General features: G+C 40.1%; 1 protein-coding gene across 4 annotated transcripts in view; it reads left to right on the top strand.

Annotated features, from left to right (window-relative positions):
- arhgap10 (Rho GTPase activating protein 10) overlaps window positions 1–22,136 on the top strand; it is an 82,855-nt gene extending 60,719 nt beyond the window's left edge. For 2 of the 4 annotated variants that reach the window (XM_047365095.1, XM_047365097.1), the window contains 4 exons: window positions 5,099–5,258; window positions 12,069–12,164; window positions 16,284–16,375; window positions 20,908–22,136. In XM_047365095.1, coding sequence (XP_047221051.1) covers window positions 5,099–5,258; window positions 12,069–12,164; window positions 16,284–16,375; window positions 20,908–20,996 — 437 coding nt within the window. In that variant the 3' untranslated portion in view covers window positions 20,997–22,136. Of the gene's footprint in view, window positions 1–5,098; window positions 5,259–5,738; window positions 7,900–12,068; window positions 12,165–16,283; window positions 16,376–20,907 lie in introns of those variants that run through there. The other 2 variants (XM_047365096.1, XM_047365098.1) reach the window with 2 other exon arrangements.
- The last annotated feature ends 469 nt before the right edge of the window (window positions 22,137–22,605 follow it).

Below are 22,605 nucleotides of genomic sequence, written 5' to 3'. Positions count from 1 at the left end.
CACGCCTGCATGTCCTAAGGCCTCATGCACGCTCCGTACCACCTCATCCATGTACTCTTCAGGGACAGCCCTTCCTTGTGGCGTTCTGTCCCACTTCTCGATCCCGACAAAGACAACTTTTCTCTGTTGAACATAGCGATCCACCTCATTGTTTCCATGCCAGTGAGCCCCTTCTTGGGTATGAGCCTTCTGGTGCTCCACTTCAAGCTCCAGCGATCTTTTTCCACAGATCTGATGGGCCACTAACTTTCCTTTGGCACTTTCAAATCCATTTTCTTCCCAAATGGATGAGTCTTAATTTAAAGCTTGTGCACAGTAGTGGCTGTCTGTGATTATCTTTGCTCTTTTGATTCTTCTCATCAACTCTAACATTCCCTCCAGCACTGCTCCCGCCTGTGCACTACCGGTAGTTTTACCTTTCTGGTGACCCCTCTCTTGACCGTGCTGTTTGAGAATGAACCCCCAGTAGGCCGTCTGATCCAGTCCTTTCCTTGACCCATCAGTGTATAGGACCCACTCTTGAGGCTTTTCTTTCGCAGACAGCTGTAAGGGTGTTTTCTTGCTGGCTGCTTGTGGTGGGCCAATCTCAAAGTCGGGGTCCAGTAGGATGTCTTCCCATCTTCCCCACCTCGTATTGGTTGGTTTCGTGCTCTCCACCGTTCCTTTTCTGAGGTATTTGTGGACTTGGCTCAGAGTGATGACTTTAATCCGCTGTCCTTGTGCTACGTCTTTCAAGGTGCTCCAGTATCTGCTAACTCCTTTTCTTCTTGAGGGGAATTTCATCTCAACAGATGATAAAGTGTAATTCCACAAAGTTACCAAGCACCCGTTTTCATTACTCACTTTCAGCATGGAGTCCTCATCTTCACAGCTGATTTCAGCCACCAACTTCTCAATCAAGCTCCTTGGTTCCAACCTCACAGCTTCTTAGATTGCTTCTTTGAGCTTATCCAGGTCGTTCTGGTTTGATGCAGTCCATGTCCAGTTTTTCTTTGTCACTTTTTCCTCTTCTCCTTCTCGCTTCTTTAGGCAGATATATAATGGCTTAGCATAACTTTGATAATTAGGGACATGATCTCTTACATAGTTGCAAAGTCCCAAAATCTTCTGCAGATCATTTTCGGAGTTAGGTGGCTGGATCTGTGCTAGTATCTCTCGATACCCTTCTGAGACTCCCAAATCTGTTGTTACCTGGAACCCTAGGTAGTTCACCTGAAACTGTCCAAACTGGCATTTTGAGAGATTCAGCTTCAAACCTGGTGCTGTGATTCTCTCCACTAGTGTCTGCAGTATCTCTAGGTGCTCCTTCTCTGAGTTGTCTGCAATGAACACATCATCTATGTACACTGTAGCTCCTAGGTTGCCCAAAACGTCCATTACAGCTGACTGGAACACATTAGGGGAGTTCTTGTACCCCTGAGGTAACCTTAGCCACACATAACTCTTGCCTTTGTGAGTGAATGCTGTCTTGCCTTGTGATTGCTTTGCGAGTCTGAGGGAGAAAAATCCATTTGCTAAGTCAATGTAAGTTTATATTTCTTGACTCTGAGTGTCTTCAGTGCTCCTTGGGGATTGATCAGGCTGGCTCGGTTTGCTATTGTTCTTCGATTGAGGGCCTTGAAGTTGATTACTGGCCTCTAACCTCCTCCTGCCGACTATGGTTTCTTTACTGCTTGAATGGGACTGTTAGTGATGGGATTTAGCTCTTCTCTGATGATCCTTAGAGCACTCAATTTTTTTTAAACTATTTTATCCATTTCTTCAACAGCACCTGGGTTCAGGGGGTACTGCCTAACAGGTGGATGTACTCCCCCTTCTATGAGGTGCACATACTTTGGTCCCAGGTCTCCGCAGTCCTTCTTGAACCAGACCACATTTGCTGAGGCGATGATCTTCCGTAACTCGCTTTCTTTCAGCTTCTGTTCAGTTACTTCTGGTACGTTCACTGTGCCCCAGTTTCACTCTGAGTTGGCCCTATTTTTACTAACCTTGACTTTAGCTGGCTCAGCCTTTGTGGCAGGGAGCAACGTTCTTTTCTTGGTCTGTTAAGTTCTTTTAAGTCTGTGACGGTGATGAGATTGTAGAGACCTTTCACCCAAATGATTCCTTGCCAGGTCCCATACGGCATCTCTTCTATTGTCCCGTTGGCAAGATGAACCGTAAGGTATCCTGTCGTCTTTAGGCCACTGCGAGTCATGGATACCTCTGCCCCAGTGTCCACTAGATAGGGTTCTCCTTCCACCTTCGTGTAGATCTCGTCCCCCCTCCGGTAGGCATTTTCCAGGGTGACTCACAGCCGTGTCATCATTACTTGGCTGCCCCCCCGGTCCCTGATCTGCGTGACTCAAAAAGGACCTTTTTTCTTCAGAGGACAGTTTGTCTTACTCTTCTTTATTGAGAAAAGTGCTTTTCTTCTGTGGTTACTTTTTCCCACAGAGCTAATTTTCCCAAATAAACGGAATTTTTCCAAACTGGATGCTGTGTTTGCCCTGGCTTTGTCTGATGATAATAAAGTGTTTGTTCAGAAACAAATAACTGTAAAAGCAAAGAAACAAAAATAGAAGAAAATACTTGTTCACAGCACTGTAAGTCAGAGAGGCGTTGTCATGACAACCCTCTTATCACACCCATAACCAGTTATGTATTTTTCTAATTGTCATTGAACGGTAACATGCTGAGACTTGTCATTTTTCCATTTGCTCAAATTGCACACCCTAAATTTGTTGGGACGTCCACTCCTGGGAAGATTGACAATAGTTATTAGTTATATTATTATTCACAAGTTTTTTACTTGTCATCTAATTGTTGCTTCCCTCTTTAACTCTATAGAAATTGTACTTTTCTGTTTTTTCACAGTCAGGTCTTACATTTTAGCTTTGTTTTTTTTTTTTAGTAAATAATAAAACAGATGACTCTCTGTGTCGACCCCCAAAAGGGATAATCCACAAGAAAAAGAGGAATAAAAGTGTTGAACCTGTGGTGTTTTTGTGCAATTTGAGTTTAGATTTAAATAATTTATAACATATTAAAGACTCCTTATACCCAAAAGCCTAGAATTGAATGCACGGTGTACTTTTTTTTTTTTCTCAGGACCTCTTCATTGAAAGTTGAACATTGTAACGGTCAAGCCAAAAAAATATCATTTTACTATAACACAGCATTCGTCTAAGCTGGCAGCCGATTGCATTTCCCTCTCCCTGTAAGCTCTAAAGTCACAAATTCCAGTATTATGTATGTCTATTAAGTAGTTATTACTACTAATAAAAATACTATCCACGCATTACACACTAAAAAGCCACCTCCTGTCTGTAATACCATGTAGACGTAATTGCGCCTGTGGTCTTTTTGTGCCCTTGTGCAGTAATGTTTCCCCTTCAAGTTTATTGAAACAAGACACTGTAAGAAGATTCCCACCGGGTTGCATAAACAAAGCAGATCTGTCGACCTGCTGACCCAAAATCTAGCTCTCACAATTTCTGATCCCTTCAGTTGAATCCCTCCCCCCTCGTCTACAACACCAAAGGAGTCTAAATCTGCTTACCAGATTGTTCTGTTTGTCTTCTTTGCACCAGCTTTACTGTGGCTTATTTTAATATCAGGAGATGGAAGGCGTAATCCTTTTTTAACCTTTGTGTTTTTTTTATGTGGGTCCAACTTAATGAGGCCCAAATCAAATTCAAGGGTATTGAAGCGGGAAAGTCTGAAGAGTGATTTATGCAGGTGGCTGGTTTTTTGAGTTGACCTGCAACCGTGTTGGTGGGGGAGTACACCAAGGGTGGGGAAGTGTATTTATTTTACTCTTTGTGTTAGAAGGCCTTACAGTACGTAATACATTGTAGAATCTTTTAGACAAATATTTTATATTGCAGTATATTATCAAATAACTGAATAATGTGTTTATATCTGTTGAAATATGTGCAGATCTGCATTTATAAATTTTTTTTATTATACCTGTATTCAAAAACATGTGTTGGTTCTTTATCATTTTTAGCTAAAGCTATTAAGAGCCTTTGAGGAAGGTACAAAGAGCCAGTTGTGGCTCCAGAGCCACAAGTTGCGAACCCCTTGTTCAGAGGAAGATGAGAAACACCAGAGGCAACAAAGCAGACGAGTTGAATGCTACCATTAAAGCAACCTGAGCTTTCCTTACACCTCAGCTGAGCCACATGTTGATCTTCTCCATGTCACACCTCATTGTTGCATTAATTCATGCTAAAGGAGCCCTGACCAAGTAGTAATTGTACTGTACACGCACATTTTTTATATCAAGCCAACATTTCTGTATGAGAAATCTTTTTAGGTTGGCTTTAAAAAAATGCCACTTTCAGAGAATTTGGGGTTTTAATTAGTTAATTTATGATCATCAAAATAAACTGAAACAGATGCTTGAAAGATATCATTGAATCTAATGAATCTACAGTGTATAACATAGATGTCTCACTTTTTAAATTGAGTTACCTAAATAAATTAACTTTCTGATGATATTCTAATTTACTGAGATTAGATTTGTTTTAGAGAGACTTTTTATACAACTTCATTTATTCGACTGGACTGGGCTGGATTGACATATCGCAAATGTATTGGTTTAGGATTTTCTGTCACATCACATGTTTCCAGCATCAAAAATTATGTGAACTTTATAAATGCCTGTCATTAAATATTAGATCAGTATAGACCTTTGGTGTTGGCATCTTGAATTTTCACTATCAGGTTTTGAAAAGATAAGCAAAAGAAACTTTTTGCTCATCTTTTATATACCTACGCCTGTGTTTTGGCTTTTTAAAGTCCCCTTGTACTCAAACATTATTCAATAATAAACTGAATGAAAGAAGTTGTTTCTCCCAAGTGTCTCTTAGGTTCTTGTCTTTGACTGTATTACCAGGAACACAATGAACTTTGTTGTCTCACTTGTTCGGTTTATAAAAACCCTTGATGATACACTTACCTTTGTGTTGATGAATTATTCAGCTGCTTTATCAAACAAGCTTTTAACAGTGAGCTGCATCGGCTGAGTCTATGTGGAATACAAACAATAAAGATATGTTAACAAATTTGTTGATTACATGGAGATTATTTGTTCTCTGTTGTTATGTTTCAGCAGTGGGAGACGATTCCACTCTGACTGCAGATGAAACATTAATGGGCAGTAATGAGTCTGTATCGTCCCAATCATCTTCAGCCTCCACCTCAGAGCTGCCTATAGAGAAGGCAGATCATCCAACGCTCACCACCAGCCTCAGCTCAGGCAGCAACTCTAAGTAGGTGCTTCTCTTTACTTTTGATGCAATTTCTGTGGCACATTTTGTATGTAATGTTTTAAAAAAGGTGCTCTAAATAAATCTTGATTATCTAACTTAACTATGTAAATTGTTGGTGATGAAATAAAATGTTACAAAATATTTGATAAAAGACATAAGCAGCATTCTTATTTTGCAGTTTTTTATTACCAAACATCACAGTGAGTCATAAAAGGTTGAGGTCTCTGCTTGGCCCATCTGTATTACATAGCCAGAAATATTATTGGTTCAGTGATCCAAGGGGTCTTTGAAATATGAGAGCAAGACTGTTTACCCAACTGTTATTTGAAGATTTTCTGCAGGAAAAAAAAGGCACTAACAGACTGAAAACTGAATTTCTCTGGGAGGGAACACATTGTGTTTTGCCTTTAACTTTTGGCAAAGTAAAGCATTTTACTGGCATCATATTTACTCTGCTTCCTGGGTTTTTTGTCTTCACAGCACTTTATCTTCTGATTGTTTTCCTGCAAGAGTTCTCTAAACATTTTGAAGAGTTGAAGACTGACTGCACACAGTTTCAATAAGCTCATGATTTTCTCAAAACATTTTTTCTCAATTTGTGAGCAGCTTGCTGAAGTTCTGGGCTAATAATATCATGTTTTGATGTTGCTCATTAATAAACATATTTTAGTCCAGTTCTAGTCAATTGTGTGTTGACAAAACTTACAGAAAGTTTGTTGTCCTGCTTCATAAACGTAGCACTTTGCTTTGATGGTTTTAAAACCTTAATGTCTAGTGTGATAGCTGTGCTTTGTGAAACTATTTCTTCTACACCGAGAACTAAAGTGGAAGTTCCAGCAGCCAACACAGTCTACTTATTGCCGTTACAGTTATTGTGAATGCACAAATGTTAATTAAAGGAAACCCAGATTCATTAGATCAACACAATAAGGCAAAGACTATGATGCAGTTTTGTATGCTGTGTAAGCTGTGTGTGATTAAACACCCACATGGCTTGCCGGGATGCACCAGAAAAAAATAAGACAGGAGCACCAACTGGGATCTACATTGTTTTTTGTTAAGGATTTTGATACAGATCAGCTAAAAATGCAGCGATCAATACCCTAATCCATTATCTAGGATAGGGTCAAGGGACCCTAAAGGAAAATTATCATAATTATCTGCAAACTCATGTTGAATAGTGGTAACCTCTCCTAATCTGTTGAACTAAATGAAAAATATAGTACTAGTGTCATGCCTTAGCAAACATCTCTCTATCTTTTCCATTTTGTCCACAGTCCCTCCGAGTCCTTGGTTCTTTTTGTTGTTTCAAGGCCAGAACTTGCCTTGAATGCTAATGTGAGAGATGAATTATTGGGTTACGCTGCAGATGTTAGACTCTCTGCTGTGTCATGTCTAGATTCACCTTGAAATAGACTTTCCCTCATTCATAGTCCCTTCCCCCTCTGCTGAACAAAAAAATGAAAACGAATCTACTTCCCAACTTGACAGGACAGAGTGATTCCTTTATTCTCTGACCTCTGTGTGGAGCATGTCTTTGGAGTTGCAGGAATAAACAGACAAGACTATATAAGTGTTATGTAAGCCACTGTTTTTTTTTTTCTGTGGGTGCCTTTTGTGCTTTCTCACATATGTGGCATCATGTCGGAGGACAGAAGAAACGACCAGGAGGAGCTCGTAAATCTCGGGCCTTATTTGTTTGGAAGACAGGTGGCCGTGCGTTGGACGTGTAAATTGTATTGACATTGCAGAGGTATTCATCTTGTTTACCCTTATAGCCGCAGCCCCCGTCCCTTTATGAAGACTTGCGCCATATGTCACAGGGTGTCGCCCTGGCTTTGCTCACTCATAAATTTGAGATGGTGAGACCTGTTGGCACAGCACCTCCCTGGCATTGGATCCAGGGATTCGGCTTCTTTCCTAGCCAAAGGGAGCAGGGATTGCAGTTGCTAGATTACTTCCAGGCAGCTTCAGAAATGTGATATCTGTCGTCTGCTTTTCCCAGAGGTGCACCTGGGCAAAGGTTTTTGTTGTTGGTTTTCTGTAAAATCTGCCTGGTCATGCACAGAGGCATCCTGATTCACAATATCTTACAGTTTTTGTTTTTTTGTGCTCTGGCATCATTTATCTTCACTGAATTTCACCTCATTTCTCTTCTTCACTTTAAAGTCAGTCACAGCTTTTCCCAGTTTCCCTGCTACCCACAGCCTTCACAAGTTGAATATTCTGCCATTTTTTTCTCAACTTTTTCCTTGTGACTGTCTGTCTTGCCTTTAGCTCTCCAGGCCTTTCAGTGGCCGACAGCTGTGGATCATAAGATTGTGGATTTGAGCTGATTTCCTGCCCACCCAAACTGGCAGTAGCCGGGTGAAGAGCACGGCTGTAGTTTTGATCCTGCTTTCTACCAGAAACGGATATGAATCCTACCATTGCCCTCCTTCGTTTACTGTGAAGACAGTTCATGGCCTTGCTCATCCCCACGTTAGCTCCATGCCAGGATCAACAAGGTTCTGACTCGTTACGGTGAAATTCTTGCAGTAATGAGAAGCAGAGCTTCGCTTGTCTTGAATTCCTCCTGTGGTTGGTCTTCTATGAATATGTAAAATAACCCTGATTTATTATTAATAAAATACAAAACCTACCTTTTTGCAGAATGTTTCTTTTATATCTACTTTGTCAAAAAATATTTTTGGAAATGTTCGCGTGAGTCAGCTATTTGTACATTTTTGCTCTCTCCCAGCCTCAAGAATGTGGATTAGAACAACTATAATAGAATCAGTTTTATTTGTTGGCTAACATAAGACATCTCTATCATTATTCCAAGTCCTTCTCTTATTGGTTAAGCAGTCCCTCCTGATAAGATAAATTTGATGGTTTAAAAAGAATCAGCGAACCTCAAAAAGTCCAACGAATGTTTTTGGTTGCATTTTACACTTGTAACATTCTTCTAACATTTCCTGCAAAATTATAGTGTTTGTAGGGATCTCATAACTTGAAATATTTCAAGTTTTGAAATCATTGATCAATATTTAATGGTATGGCAAATCTTTGATTATACAATTGCTGATGCCACAAAAACCTCCATATGATAGAGAATCTGGGACAGTCTGTGTGGGATAAGAGATTATCTTGGTAAGGCCTAAAAGTCCAGCAAAGACATTTTTAGATGACCTTGAGAAAAGCAGGTGAAGTAAGTCAAATCTGGAATGTTAATTTTGAATCGAGCCGTTATAAATGGTAAATGGAACACTTTTTGACCTTGTCCTTACATGTGTTTTCAGTGTTATTTCTTGTGTGTTTAGTCATATTTACTGAATAAACTATGCTTTGTTTGTTGTGAGTGAAATAATAAAAAAAAAACAATCTAAAGGTTGATGCTATTTTTGTTGCAGAGACAATTTCCTTTGCCTCGGCTTGGCTGTAATTGTGAAGACAATTTTGGCTGAAATGAATTTACCGTTAATAGATTTGAGAACTTTCCAGGACATTAGAAGAACACCAGCTTGATTTTTCTGTTTATTTGCTAATTAGTTCAATTACTTTTTTGTTTTTACTTTAAAGTTAATCGAAGATTTACTTAATCCTCTGTTAGAGATGGTTATGGACATACGTGAAATAAATGTTTGGTTTTATTTTGTGCTTTACAATGCTCAGGGTGCCTATAGGGTGTTCAGGTGTTAATGACATCGGTGAACTTCTAAAAAAATAAAGATCCAGTCATGTTAAAGACCATCTTTCAATTCTAGGGTTAAACTTGCTGCTTACATGGGATTTAAGTAGGAAAGCAACACCCAGATGCTAGTAATAAAATGTAGTACTCTTTGATAACTGTTCATCATCATCTGAAGCATTCGGGTGTGTGTGGTAAATTAATGTCTAGGTGAAAAGGCATTAGCGGCCTGGCCTGACTTTAGGAAAGCAATTTTTGCTGGCCATGAATTTTGCAAGGGTTGTAAGACCATTTCCAACCAATTTGAAGTTCATCACAGAAAGAGAAGGATGATTCATAAGGGATAACATTAGTCCCTTTCATTAAACATTCCTGTCATAAAACCACAAAGACCAGCCTAAAAGCTGGCAGTGTTTCCCAAACAAATGCTTCCAAGTTTAAATTATATATCTCACGTTCCTACTTGTCTCTTCAGAAATAATTTCAGAGTCCTTTTTCTGCGCCTGGCTCACCACACAAACCACGTGTCATCTCTCCCTTGACCCGCAAAGCCAGCTTTCCGTTATACAAGATGTGACGCTGTTGCTACCTTGCTTGGCGACTCGGGGACGCAACAGAAGAGGGATGATTTTTACAGCCCCTCACTGCATCAGTCCTTTCACAAAACACATTAAGACAGGAAAAAGGGACATTTATCGCACCCTAAACGGTAAAAAGGGGTATTAAGACAGAGGTCAGTCTTCCTAGAAGTGAAGTCCCCGCAAATTCACCTCAAGGTCAGCTTGCAGTGCTCAGAGAAATTGCAAAAACGGCAAGAGCTTCATCTGAGACTCCACAGGTCTCAATTAGCAAATGAAATGTCACAGTTCAAGAAAGGAAAATTAGAAAAAGATGAAATGTGGTTTGTTTTGATGGGTTGCCAGAAGAAAGCCTCTTCTCTCTTTAAATATGAGCTGATAGTACATCGTAGGCTTGCAAAGCTGAATGAACCTTTGGACAGATGATACCAAAGTAAAGATGTTTTGCTTTAAAATACTCCACCATGTTTGGATAATAGCAAACAGTATAGCGGTACAACCATCCTATGATCAGGTATGGTGGAGGACGGGTGATGCAACAACATGGGCTTTTTCCAGTCATTGAGAGAAAATGATCTGTATATGTAAGTATTTTTGAGTCAAATGTGAGGACATCTGTCTGACTGTTGTAAAACATAGCGGACACCTTTTTTTTTATCAAAGCTAAAGTTGGTTTTGGTTGAGTATTGTAAAGTTGTAATTACATAAAGACCACATAAAGTAGCAGAAAATGTATTTAATATTGCCTCATAGCATTCTGGACACGACTTAACCTTTACACATTGATTTATCTGTGACCTTTACTGAGGTATTCATTGGTGGTGCTTAGTGTCTGTACACTAAACTTCAGGCTTTTTGAAAACGTTTTAAAAATGTTTTGTCATCTATAGTCCAATGCCATAAAGATGCCATTGTAACTTTTTATGGGCTCTCAGAAAATGTTACATTTGTGTTATTGGAAAAAAATATTAGCTTGCAGTGAACACTATTGAAAATCAGATTTAGCTTAAAATGTTTATCTCAAGTGATCTGATCAGTTGTTGGTGCGCCTTTTATTTATGAACCAGTCCACTGTCATGTACAGTTCAGAAGAAGCTCCACTAAAGGTCCGGTCCTAAAACCCCCATCCCCCAGGTTTTAATTGCCTGTAATGCAGTTCTTCTGCAGGTGGGTAAAGTATTAGTGCTCCTCTCCTCCTCCTGGCTGTGACCCAGGGAGGTGGTGATTGTGCTTGGGCCCAGGTTAATGAGTGGATTTGCTGCACTGCAGCGCACTGTCCCCCCATGCTGATGTGGAGCAGCTGAGCACCACAGCACTTCCACACTGCTGCAGAGCCATAAATCACCCACAGTCAGGCCTAGACTGAACTAAACAGCCACCGCTGGGGATGGACAAGCGCCCTGAGAGAGAAGCAATGGAAGAAATGAAGGGGAGGAAGCAACGCAAAGTGGGGAATGAAAGTGCAAGCACAGTACTGTTTACATTCACAAAATACCCTTTAACGTGCTATCTCTCAAAGCCATCTCTCTCACCTCCATCACTGCTAACGTAACCATTATTCACAACATCCTCCCCAACTCAAGCCCCTCCCCAGCTGCTCCCTCTAATTGCCTTTATTAGCGTCTCTATGGGAGCGGCAACTAGAAGCAATTTGCTCATTATGTTCTGTATTAGCAATGGCCCCGGGGCTGGCATGGAACACAGAGGGAAGCCTGGCTGCACTCTGCCTTTAACAGGACCCCTACCTCCACCCTTTAAAGCAGCTATAGACCCGTTGGCCCTGACAACCAGTTGTCAAGCATAGCTACTACTACTGTATACCAGGAAAGCTTTGAAGCTTTGCTGAAAGTGATGTTTTGACCTTTGACTTCTAGACTTTATAAATAGTTTTGCAGACATGGAATTAAACATAAAATAATTGTAACAAAAATAAAAGCACTAGATGCAAGCATATTAGTTGTAAACATAAGGATTATTATATTGACCTCTTGACACCGTCTTACCACAAAGTAAATGATCTATTTATAAAAGATTTTAGGGAAATGGTAGAAATACTGAGTTAAAGTGATTTTTACAAAAGCTGCATTAATAAATTTGTATTTTAGATTAATATGTTCATGTTCTGAGAGATTATCTACTTCAAATGGCTCTTTTGATGGATTGAGACAATTTCACCGAAGCTGGTTGTCCTATTTTGTTGTGGCAAACATTCAGCCTGGACACAATGAGTATTCAGTGTTTAATTTGCTGCCCCAGACAGCTAAATAACATCTATTTGCTCATTCTCTCACACCTTTCTAAATTTTGATACTATTGCAGTTAACTGTTGGGTTGTTTCTCATCACTTTAGAATTTTGTTCTGACTCTTCTCTGCTCTACTGCTGGAAATGAAGAAAAATCTTCTGTAACTTTGTTTTAAAAATGTTTTTGCTGCGTTTGTTTAGTTCTGATCAGTCTGTTCTTCTTGCCCCAGATGATTCTGTGTATATGTTATGGTTTAAGAATCCTTGTGTCGTTTTTACACCCTGTGAACAATACCCTTTCTGTTGTGATTAATTGCAGATCTCCTCTAGTGCCACTTTCTGCTTCTAGAGCTTCAGGTGACAATCACCCTGCTTCAACAACAGCTGCTACAAACAAAGAAAAGCAAGAGCAGAGGTAAAGCAGTGTTTTATTTATTTTTGCCTCTTCCAATGCCTTTTCTGATTTCGTCATATTTATTTCCTTCATTTATATTTGGTGCTTTATCTTTTAGAGTCAACATTATAAATAAATATATGTACAGTGCCATGGCGGCGTGAAGGTAAAACTCTAAACAGTTTATGTGCAGGGTGTGTGGGGTCTGCAGATATTTTAGCAGCTCTTTTCCTGACCCTAGACCTGTATAAGTCCTGGATGGAGGGAAGGTCAGCCCTGATTATTCTCTCTGCAGTCCTGATTATTCGTTGTAGTCTGGACTTGTCCTGTTTTGTGGATGAGCCAAACCACACTGAGATGGATGAAGACAGGACAGACTGAATGATGGCAGTGTAGAAGATGACCAGCAGCTCCTGTGGAAGGTTTAACTTCTTGAGTTGCCTCAGGAAGTACAGTCTCTGCTGGGCCTTCTTTTGAACAGTGTCTATGTGTGAAGACCATCTCAGGTCCTCAGAGATGGTGGTTCCTAAGAACCTGAAGTGGTCCACGGCCGATACGGTGTTGTTGAGGATGGTGAGGGGGGTGTATGGGGGTGGTGTTCTCTAAAGGTCCACCACCATTTCCACAGTCTTGAGTGGGTTCAGTTCAAGGTAGTTCTGACTGCACCAGTGTACCAGCCGATCCACCTCCTGTCTGTATGCAGACTCAACACCATCCTGGATAAGTCCAATGACAGTGGTGTCGTCTGCAAACTTAAGGAGTTTCACGGACGAGTCCGATGAGGTGCAGTCATTTGTATAGAGGGAGAAGAGGAGTGGGGATAGAACACAACCCTGGGGGGCACCAGTACTTATTGATCTGGTTTGGGAGAAGATGCTCCCCAGTCTCACCTGCTGCTGTCGGTCCGTCAGGAAGCTGTTGATCCACTGACAGGTGGAGGCTGGGACGTTGAGCTGGGTGAGCTTCTGGTGGAGGATGTCTGGTATGATAGTTTTGAAGGCCGAGCTGAAGTCTACAAACAGGATCCTGGCGTACGTCCCTGGGTGGTCGAGGTGTTGCAGGATGAAGTGTAGACCTAAGTTAACAGCATCATCTGCCGACCTGTTTGCTCAGTAAGCAAACTGCAGGGGGTCCAGCTGGGGGCCTGTGATGTCTTTCAGGTGCTTCAACACCAGCCGCTCAAAGGATTTCATGACCACAGACGTCAGGGCTACAGGTCTGTAGTCATTTAATCCATGGATGGTGGGTTTCTTGGGAACCGGGATGATGGTGGATCGTTTGAGGCAGGAGGGGACCTCACATTTCTCCAGTGACTTGTTGAAGATCCTTGTGAAGATCGGAGCAAGTTGATGTGCGCAGGCTTTCAGGCATGATGGGGAGACGTTATCAGGTCCTCCAGCTTTCTTTGTTTTCATGCGCTGAAAGAGCCTATTTAGATCTTCCTCGGAGATCTTTAGTGCAGGCAGTGGATCTGAAGGTAGGGGGTTAGTAGCTTTGTGGGAAGAACTTGTTCCTGAATGGGATGTGGAGGAGATGATTTCAGGTGTGAATGGCTTCTTGTCATGTCTGCAGTAGAAGCCATTCAGACGGTTGGCCAGGAGACGACTCTGTTCAGGATGGGTGGGGGGGCTCCTATAGGCAGTGAGGTTTCTCAGACCAGTCCATACAGATGAAGTGTCACCAGTAGAAACTCTGTTGTTAAGCTTCTCACTGTAGCTTCTCTTAGCTGCTTTGATCTCCTTTGTTAGTTTGTTCTTGGCCTGCTTGTACCGCACCCAATCTCCACTGCTGTGAGCTTCTTCCTTTTCCCTGTGCAGATTCCTGACCTGTGGAGTAAACCATGGTTTTGTTTCTGATCATCAAATAAAAAAAATTTAAGGTCATGCCAAAACAGCTTAATCAGATTTTAGTAAAGACTTTGACTAGGCCACTCCAAACCCTTCATTTTGTTTGTTTTGAACCTCCTTTTGGTCTTTGGTCCTGCCGCATAATCTAAGTGTGCTTGAGGTCATTATGTGATGGCTGTACGTTCTTGTTCAGGGTTTTCTAGTAGAGGGCACAATTAATGGTTCCTACAACAAATATGTTAGATCCTGAAGCAAGAAAGCACCCTCGGGCCATCAGGCTACCACCACCATGTTTAACTGTCACTGTGTTGTTCTTTTTTTTTTATATATATTTTGTTAGTTTCTACGTTGGACCTACACCTTCCAAAACGTTCCTCTGTTGTCTCTTCAGTCCACAGAATATTTTCAAAGTCTTAGGGATCATCGAGATGTGTTGTGGAAAATGTGAGACCTCCTGGATGAGTGTCAATGCACTCTTAGAGTAATATTGGTAGGTCGGCCACTCCTGTGAAGGTTTACCACTGTTCCAGGTTTTCTCTATTTGTGGATAGTGGCTTTCACTGGGGTTTTCTGGATTCCCAAAGACACAATAATGGTTTTGCAGCCCTTTCCAGACTTAAAACATGTAATGTCTTTGTTTCTCCTCTAAACATCTTTAGGTAGGGGCATGATGTGATACTTTGAGATAATTTAGCCTACCCCATGTTTTCAGACAGGGTCTATTTTGGCAATTTTGTAAATCTGTAGGTCAGGCAGTTACTAGGCCTGGATGTGGTTGGTGAAAATGAACAAAATAAATCTACTTAATCATCAATTAATTATGGATTTAACTTATGGTGAAATTAAACCTTCATTGCATTGCAACTGCAGTTTGTATTTATTCAGAATATTTTTCATCTAAGGTTTGTAAATAAAATTGATCGGAAACATGTAAGTGTGACCAAAAAAAAGCCAAAACAGAAGACTTAATTAATGGTGCAAATAATTTTCACAGTACTGCGTAATCTTGTCCCTGTGTGGACTGGAGAAAGTCCACAATAAATGAAAACATGTGCACCATTTGAAATGTTGTTTCCACCCTGAATAAGAACTGTTTAAAGAAATCCTTAAAAGGGCCCAAATTTAAACAACATTCATTGAGATGAGTTTTCTGAGGACAGTTTTTTATCTAAATGTTTCCCCTCAGGTTTTCAGACACTCCCTCATGCTTTACTTTTACCATTGAAATATTTCATGAACTACATGTATTTGCTGGAACTGGAACAAATGCCCTACCCCCTCTCCTCCAGACACAAATAGCATCTGATTAAAGATGAGGTGCATCTCTCGGAATGATGACTCTGCCTGCTTTAGAATAAAATCCGAAATCGTTTTCAATGCCATCAAATTCTGCAGAGGACTATGCAAAGAGCACCATCCATTAAGGGTATTTTCATGTAAATACAAGTCCTCATTTCTGCCAATGCTGCTCTATGTTCTTACAAAAAACTCCATATGAAGGCTCTGCTGAACATTGTTGCATTGACAACTCTGTGACCACAAACTTTATTTTTTTCAGTTTTTGTGCCTCCTTTCTCCTTTTTTCATCCTCCATGTTTGCTGCTCATTGCAAATAATATGAAATATTTAGCAGGGCATCTTGTGTTGAAGCTAAGATTCAACATAATAATGTTGCCCACTTTCGATATAATAGTTTACAATGTCGTGCACAACAGTTTTTTTGCAGGGACAGTTTTTAAGTGTTGTCAGGGGAAATAGCATAAATACTTATTTTTGTCAAAAACTTTGCAGAGCGATAAGCATGGTTTTTTGACGGCAGTCTCCTATATCAAACTGATTTAAAATTCACTTTCCAAACTCACAAATGTGACTTTAAAAGCTCAAGCATCGTCGAGGGAGATGTCTGTTTGACGTTTATTTGTGTGTATAAACCTACTTTAGAATCCTGCTGCTGGTATTTAATTATCTCCCTTGATGGTTGTCGGCGGTGTGTCCTGATGTGTTCCTGCTGTACCAGATCTGCTCGAAGCACATCTCACAGTCTGTGCATGCACAAGCATGTGCACGTGCTGTAGGTGTGCTGTCACTCACTCCCCACTCTGTCTGGTCTACAGATTGGGCAAAACAAGAGTATTGTACTCTAGCCCTACTGTTGGTACTTTTTGCTTATTTTCCAGCAAATGCCAATTTTTGCTGTTTCAGACCCGTGCGCGAAAGGGCAGGCAGACCCTGTTCCCACACTGAACTTTACGGTAATCCTCCGCAAAGCTCACTGATTGCCTTCATTTTTCAGTGTCACCGGCAGGAAAGCCAAGGCGGTGTACCCATGTGAGGCCGAACACGAGTCTGAGCTCTCCTTCCAGGTCGGAGCAATATTCAGCAATGGTAAGTGTTATCTCAAACTCCATTCGCTTACTCAGAACCTGCTCTGGAATATTGCATTTGGGGAGAGAGGGGGAACTGGGCACCCAATCTGATCAGGAGTTGAAAGGGGAGATGAGGGAAGGTGGAACAGTGATGGGTTGGGTAGGAGACACAGAATAGCTCTTGAAGTAAAGTCTTCAATGAGCTTTGATCACTTCTATTGAATAAAAGACAATCTTTTTTTTAAACTGTATTGCTTACAGAGAAACGGATGATAATTTCTTTGAGCTCCAGCAACCCGGTTCACTTTATTTTTTTATTTTTTATGGTCTGAGATCATCACACTAAAGCTAATCATTTCCTGCTTTTATACACGAGTACGTTCATGTTTATGTTGTTGGTAAAAGGATTTAAGAACCACATAAGAAAGCATTTCAATTTAATAAAAACGAATGCTTGTTGAACATCAGTGAACAAACAGCATCATGAAGACTAAGGAACACAGGTCAGGGAGAAGGTTGTGGAAAAGTTCAAAGCAGGATTAGGTAATAAAACAATATACAAAGTCAAATAAACTTTGAACTTATCATGGAGCACAGTTTACTTAAAATGACAAGGTTTGTAAAGAGAGCATGCAACCAAGAGCTGCATGGTAACTTTGGAGGAGCTGTAGAGATCCAAAGCTCAGGTGGGAGAATCTGTTGACATGATGGCTTTAAATCAGACCTTTTGTAAGAGTGGTAAGGGAAAACATAGGTGAAAGAATGCTGTGAGTTTTCCTGTTTTCAGTTTCTCATGTGGAATGTAGGGGGCATGGCAATATGTGGAAAAGGGTGCTCTAGTCGGAGGAGACCAAAATTGAACTTTTTGGCCAACATGCACAACACTGTACATGCATTACCCTGATCACGTTATACCCATGGATAAATATGGTAGTAGCAGCATCATGCTGTGGGATGCTATTTTTCTGTAGGGACATGGAAGCTGGTCAGAGTCGATAGGAAGTTGCATGAAGCTAAAAACAGGGAAATCCTTGAAGGAAACCTGTTAAAAGGTTAGAAAGGAGTTGAGACTGGGACAGAGGTTCACCTTCTATCAACCCAACCCTAAAAATACCGCCAGAGCTTACATATTTGAGCTAGAGTGGCCTAGTCAAAGTCCAAACCTTCATGTTTTTCAGAATCTGTAGTAAGACTGTAGGTAAGAATATTGATGTTCACAACCGCTCTCCATCTAGTCTGACTGAGCTTGAGCTCTTTTGAAAAGAACTGGTAAAAGGTTTGTTTCAAGGTTTGCAAACTGGCAGAGACATACCCCTAAAGACGTGTAGCAGTGATTGCAGTAAAAAGGTGGAGCTGAATCACAAACGTCTCACACTTTTCAGACTTTTTGTTATAGACAATTTCAAAATCCATGTTTGTGGTTGTAACTTCACAAAAAATGGGAAGAAGTTAAAGTGGGATGATGACACTGTAATCCGCAGCTCTCTGTTTCATTAAAACGGGTCTTTTTTTAGTTAAAAAACTAAAATGTCCGCTCATTAAAATATAACTTGGTAAATTTGTACATTCTAGTTTTTAGCACCAAATCTGGTGTAGACAGAATGTAATTAATATTATTGCAGAAATGTGTTAGAATAAATTTTTTTTTGTATAGTTTGATTAGAGCTCGTAACGTTTAACAGACTTAAACTTTTATGACTATAATCAGAGTCTAACCTGTGTTTCATTACAAGTGTGCATAAAGTCAGGAGCTTTTTGTACAGCATAAGCTCCTATTTATTAATATTAAAGTCTAATCTTCCCATCACTAATACAACTTTAAATCTAAATTAATATTTTATAAATAATATTGTTAATGTAGAATTATTTAAAAAAAATCATTTTACAAATGTTAAAACAATAGTCTGTTTTTTTTTCTTAAATTTGTCCCCATGTTGGATTCAACTGTAAAATAATGAATTATCATCTCTTAAAATTAATCTTTGGTAGTTTGCTGAAAATTGTTTTGGTCTGCTGTTTGTATCCAAGATGAAATAATCTGGATTTATATTTATCTATTCTACTAAAACTAATGGCTATTTATATTATTTATTATTTTATATTTATTTATTTATATATGTACAGGTACTTCTCAAAATATTAGCATATTGTGATAAAGTTCATTATTTTCCATAATGTCATGATGAAAATTTAACATTCATATATTTTAGATTCATTGCACACTAACTGAAATATTTCAGGTCTTTTATTGTCTTAATACGGATGATTTTGGCATACAGCTCATGAAAACCCAAAATTCCTATCTCACAAAATTAGCATATTTCATCCGACCAATAAAAGAAAAGTGTTTTTAATACAAAAAACGTCAACCTTCAAATAATCATGTACAGTTATGCACTCAATACTTGGTCGGGAATCCTTTGGCAGAAATGACTGCTTCAATGTGGCGTGGCATGGAGGCAATCAGCCTGTGGCACTGCTGAGGTGTTATGGAGGCCCAGGATGCTTCGATAGCGGCCTTTAGCTCATCCAGAGTGTTGGGTCTTGAGTCTCTCAACGTTCTCTTCACAATATCCACAGATTCTCTATGGGGTTCAGGTCAGGAGAGTTGGCAGGCCAATTGAGCACAGTGATACCATGGTCAGTAAACCATTTACCAGTGGTTTTGGCACTGTGAGCAGGTGCCAGGTCGTGCTGAAAAATGAAATCTTCATCTCCATAAAGCTTTTCAGCAGATGGAAGCATGAAGGGCTCCAAAATCTCCTGATAGCTAGCTGCATTGACCCTGCCCTTGATAAAACACAGTGGACCAACACCAGCAGCTGACACAGCACCCCAGACCATCACTGACTGTGGGTACTTGACACTGGACTTCTGGCATTTTGGCATTTCCTTCTCCCCAGTCTTCCTCCAGACTCTGGCACCTTGATTTCCGAATGACATGCAGAATTTTCTTTCATCCGAAAAAAGCACTTTGGACCACTGAGCAACAGTCCAGTGCTGCTTCTCTGTAGCCCAGGTCTGGGGAATGCGGCACCTGTAGCCCATTTCCTGCACACGCCTGTGCACGGTGGCTCTGGATGTTTCTACTCCAGACTCAGTCCACTGCTTCCGCAGGTCCCCCAAGGTCTGGAATCGGCCCTTCTCCACAATCTTCCTCAGGGTCCGGTCACCTCTTCTCGTTGTGCAGCGCTTTCTGCCACACTTTTTCCTTCCCACAGACTTCCCACTGAGGTGCCTTGATACAGCACTCTGGGAACAGCCTATTCGTTCAGAAATTTCTTTCTGTGTCTTACCCTCTTGCTTGAGGGTGTCAATAGTGGCCTTCTGGACAGCAGTCAGGTCGGCAGTCTTACCCATGATTGGGGTTTTGAGTGATGAACCAGGCTGGGAGTTTTAAAGGCCTCAGGAATCTTTTGCAGGTGTTTAGAGCTAACTTGTTGATTCAGATGATTAGGTTCATAGCTCGTTTAGAGACCCTTTTAATGATATGCTAATTTTGTGAGATAGGAATTTCGGGTTTTCATGAGCTGTATGCCAAAATCATCTGTATTAAGACGTTAAAAGACCTGAAATATTTCAGTTAGTGTGCAATGAATCTATATATATATATATATTTGCATATATAAACACAATAACAAAACAAATAGAAAAGAATGTGTCTGTGATGGTTAAACGTCATTTTTAGGCCCTAAATCAGTTGTGTCTGACCTGCGGGCCCCCTGTATAGAGAGCTGAGGAGGCTCATTACTGAAAAAACTGATCATGGAAAGTGTACAAATTATCAATACAAAGCAGACCATTAAAGGCTGAGGTAAAACTGCAATTTATTAATGATTAGTGTTACAATCAGAACTGAAATGTGTTTACACGTTGTCTTAAAAATTGGCAGATGCATTTATGATTACAGTGCAGTTCCTTGCAGCCATGTAAGGTCTTCATAGTGAAAACAATAATCAAAAGCAGAATCACAAATGAAAGAGGATGTGCAAACATAATTACAAAGTACAGAATAACTGCTTATAAAATGTGAGTGAACAGTAATTCAGTTTTTGATATTGGAGTTGTTTTAAAGTGGCGCCATTTTATTTGCCCTGCTGTGATGAACTCATCAGTGTTAACTTTAATCTGCATTTATCCATAAAGAAATCAATAGGGCAATTTTCTACAACAAGTAAGATACTGACTACTCATAACCTCTCCTCATGATGCAACCCCATTTCAATAAATCTAAATAAAAAGGCACATTTGAAATCCCTACAACGTTTTAATAGAAAATGTTAGTTTATCATTTCAGTATTGGTTACATAAAAACACTATGTAGAAGTTCCTGCAGTTTTTTTATTCAAACAAATACAGGAAGGAAAGGAACATGACTGGGCATGTTCAGCTCAAATTTAAGTGATCAAACTGCATAATCTCACTGTAGCTTTCTCTGACCCCTGCCGTCCTCACTCTCTAACACTCTGAGGTCTTTTGTCTGGTGTCTGTCCCTCCCTCTCACCCTCGTTTGGTCTCACCTCCACCGTGACGCTCTGTCCTCTCCCACAGTGACCCCGTCAAGAGAGCCAGGCTGGCTGGAGGGGGAGCTGGATGGAAAGAGGGGCCTCATCCCTGAAAACTACGTGGAGATGCTGTAAAAGCCAATGGAAATATTTATAGACACTTTTATCACACTCAACAAGGATTCACAGCAGAGCTTCTCTCCAAGTAATAATATCAGACATTTTTACAAGTAACCCATCCGAGACTCAAATATACGAATTTTGATTGCCAAGTAAATTTGGTGATGCGTTTTAGAGCTTGTTTTAGTTAATGTAGTAAAGTGTTCACAGCATGTTTGTCATTGTGTTTGCACAGTAGGTCGGCACTTACAATGTTCTGCTGTACATTACATGCTGTAGCCTCTTAGTATCCGAGCAGTTTTGCATCAGCACCAGAAAATGGGTGTCTGCCTGAGCTCACTCTCCTCTGCCCTGTTATACATGGTATCCATGAGCTCAAAGTCAAAGGGAGATCCTCAGAAACTCCAGTACTCGACTCACTTTAGCTTTTAACTCTCTCCACCATCCAATATAGACCTTTTTTTTATTAGATTGGAAGTACCTGTGTGCCTTAATTACAGAAACTCAGAGTGGTGTATATCTGTTTACGGGTATGTCAGAAACCAGTGGGAGCGGGGCTGTTTTCACCTATAAAATGTTTTAATTGTACCCTGCATTAGAAATGCCTAGTTATTAAAATGAGGCACATTGCCGCTATAATTTAATTAAATTGGCACATTTATTGCATGAGATTTGAATTTCCAGCACACTTTGTTCTCTTTTTGTTGTCGGTGTGCACTCAGAAACAGTGATTTCCCTTTTCCTTTTGTATTGCCCTGTGATCTTTCATGTTAAATAGTAGCATCAATCAGGGTCACCAGAGAATGCGAAGCAAAGTGTCTTTCTTTTCAAATGGTCTCTATATTCTTAACGTTGCTCTGGTTCTGAGCAGAAAAAAATAATACACTCCAGCAAAGCTGAATTTTAAAGTACCTCGCAATTATTTTACATTTCAAATTTGTGCTGTGTTTATGTTAGAGATATAAAAGGTTACAGCAAAGTACATTCATCCTGATCTGTGATTAACTGGTTTTAACTTTTGCTTTTGACGGGTTTTAGCATGCATGCATGTAACATTACATTTTATCTCCCAGTTCTTGTGCTAAACACTGTCATGTCTCTGCAGCTTTGGTTTAGCACATTGTTTTCAGCTGTTGTTGCAGTAATTTAAGATGATTTTTGTCATTCTTGAAGCCCCTTCACTTTCTTATTTTTTTTAACTGTGGTGCATCCTGTTCAATGTAAAAAACAAAAATTAAGATGGATTTTCTTTTTTTTTTTTTTTCACTGTACAATCATTTTAAAATTTAGGTCTGTGGTTTTTTTTTTTTCCTATTAAAAATATTTCTACAGACAATATCTCTTGTTTTTGTTTTGTTTTGGGGTTTTTGGTATCCCACACAGTTGTGGTTTGCTCCAAATCAGTTTATGCATTTTATATACACCATGTTGCCAAAAGTATTGGATCCCACCACCAAATCAATGGATTCTGGTGTTCCAATCACTTCCATTGCTGCAGGTATAAAGGCATTTATACCTTATTTGCTGTGGAGAAACTTGACTGTCCTGCACAGAGTGCTGACCTCAACCTTCTTCAACACCTTGGAGATAAATTAGAGCGGAGGCTGCAATTCTGGTTTTCTCA

Source organism: Girardinichthys multiradiatus, chromosome 5, assembly GCF_021462225.1.
Source record: "Girardinichthys multiradiatus isolate DD_20200921_A chromosome 5, DD_fGirMul_XY1, whole genome shotgun sequence".
Taxonomy (NCBI): domain Eukaryota; kingdom Metazoa; phylum Chordata; class Actinopteri; order Cyprinodontiformes; family Goodeidae; genus Girardinichthys; species Girardinichthys multiradiatus.
This window is presented reverse-complemented; position numbering and strand designations above follow the sequence as displayed.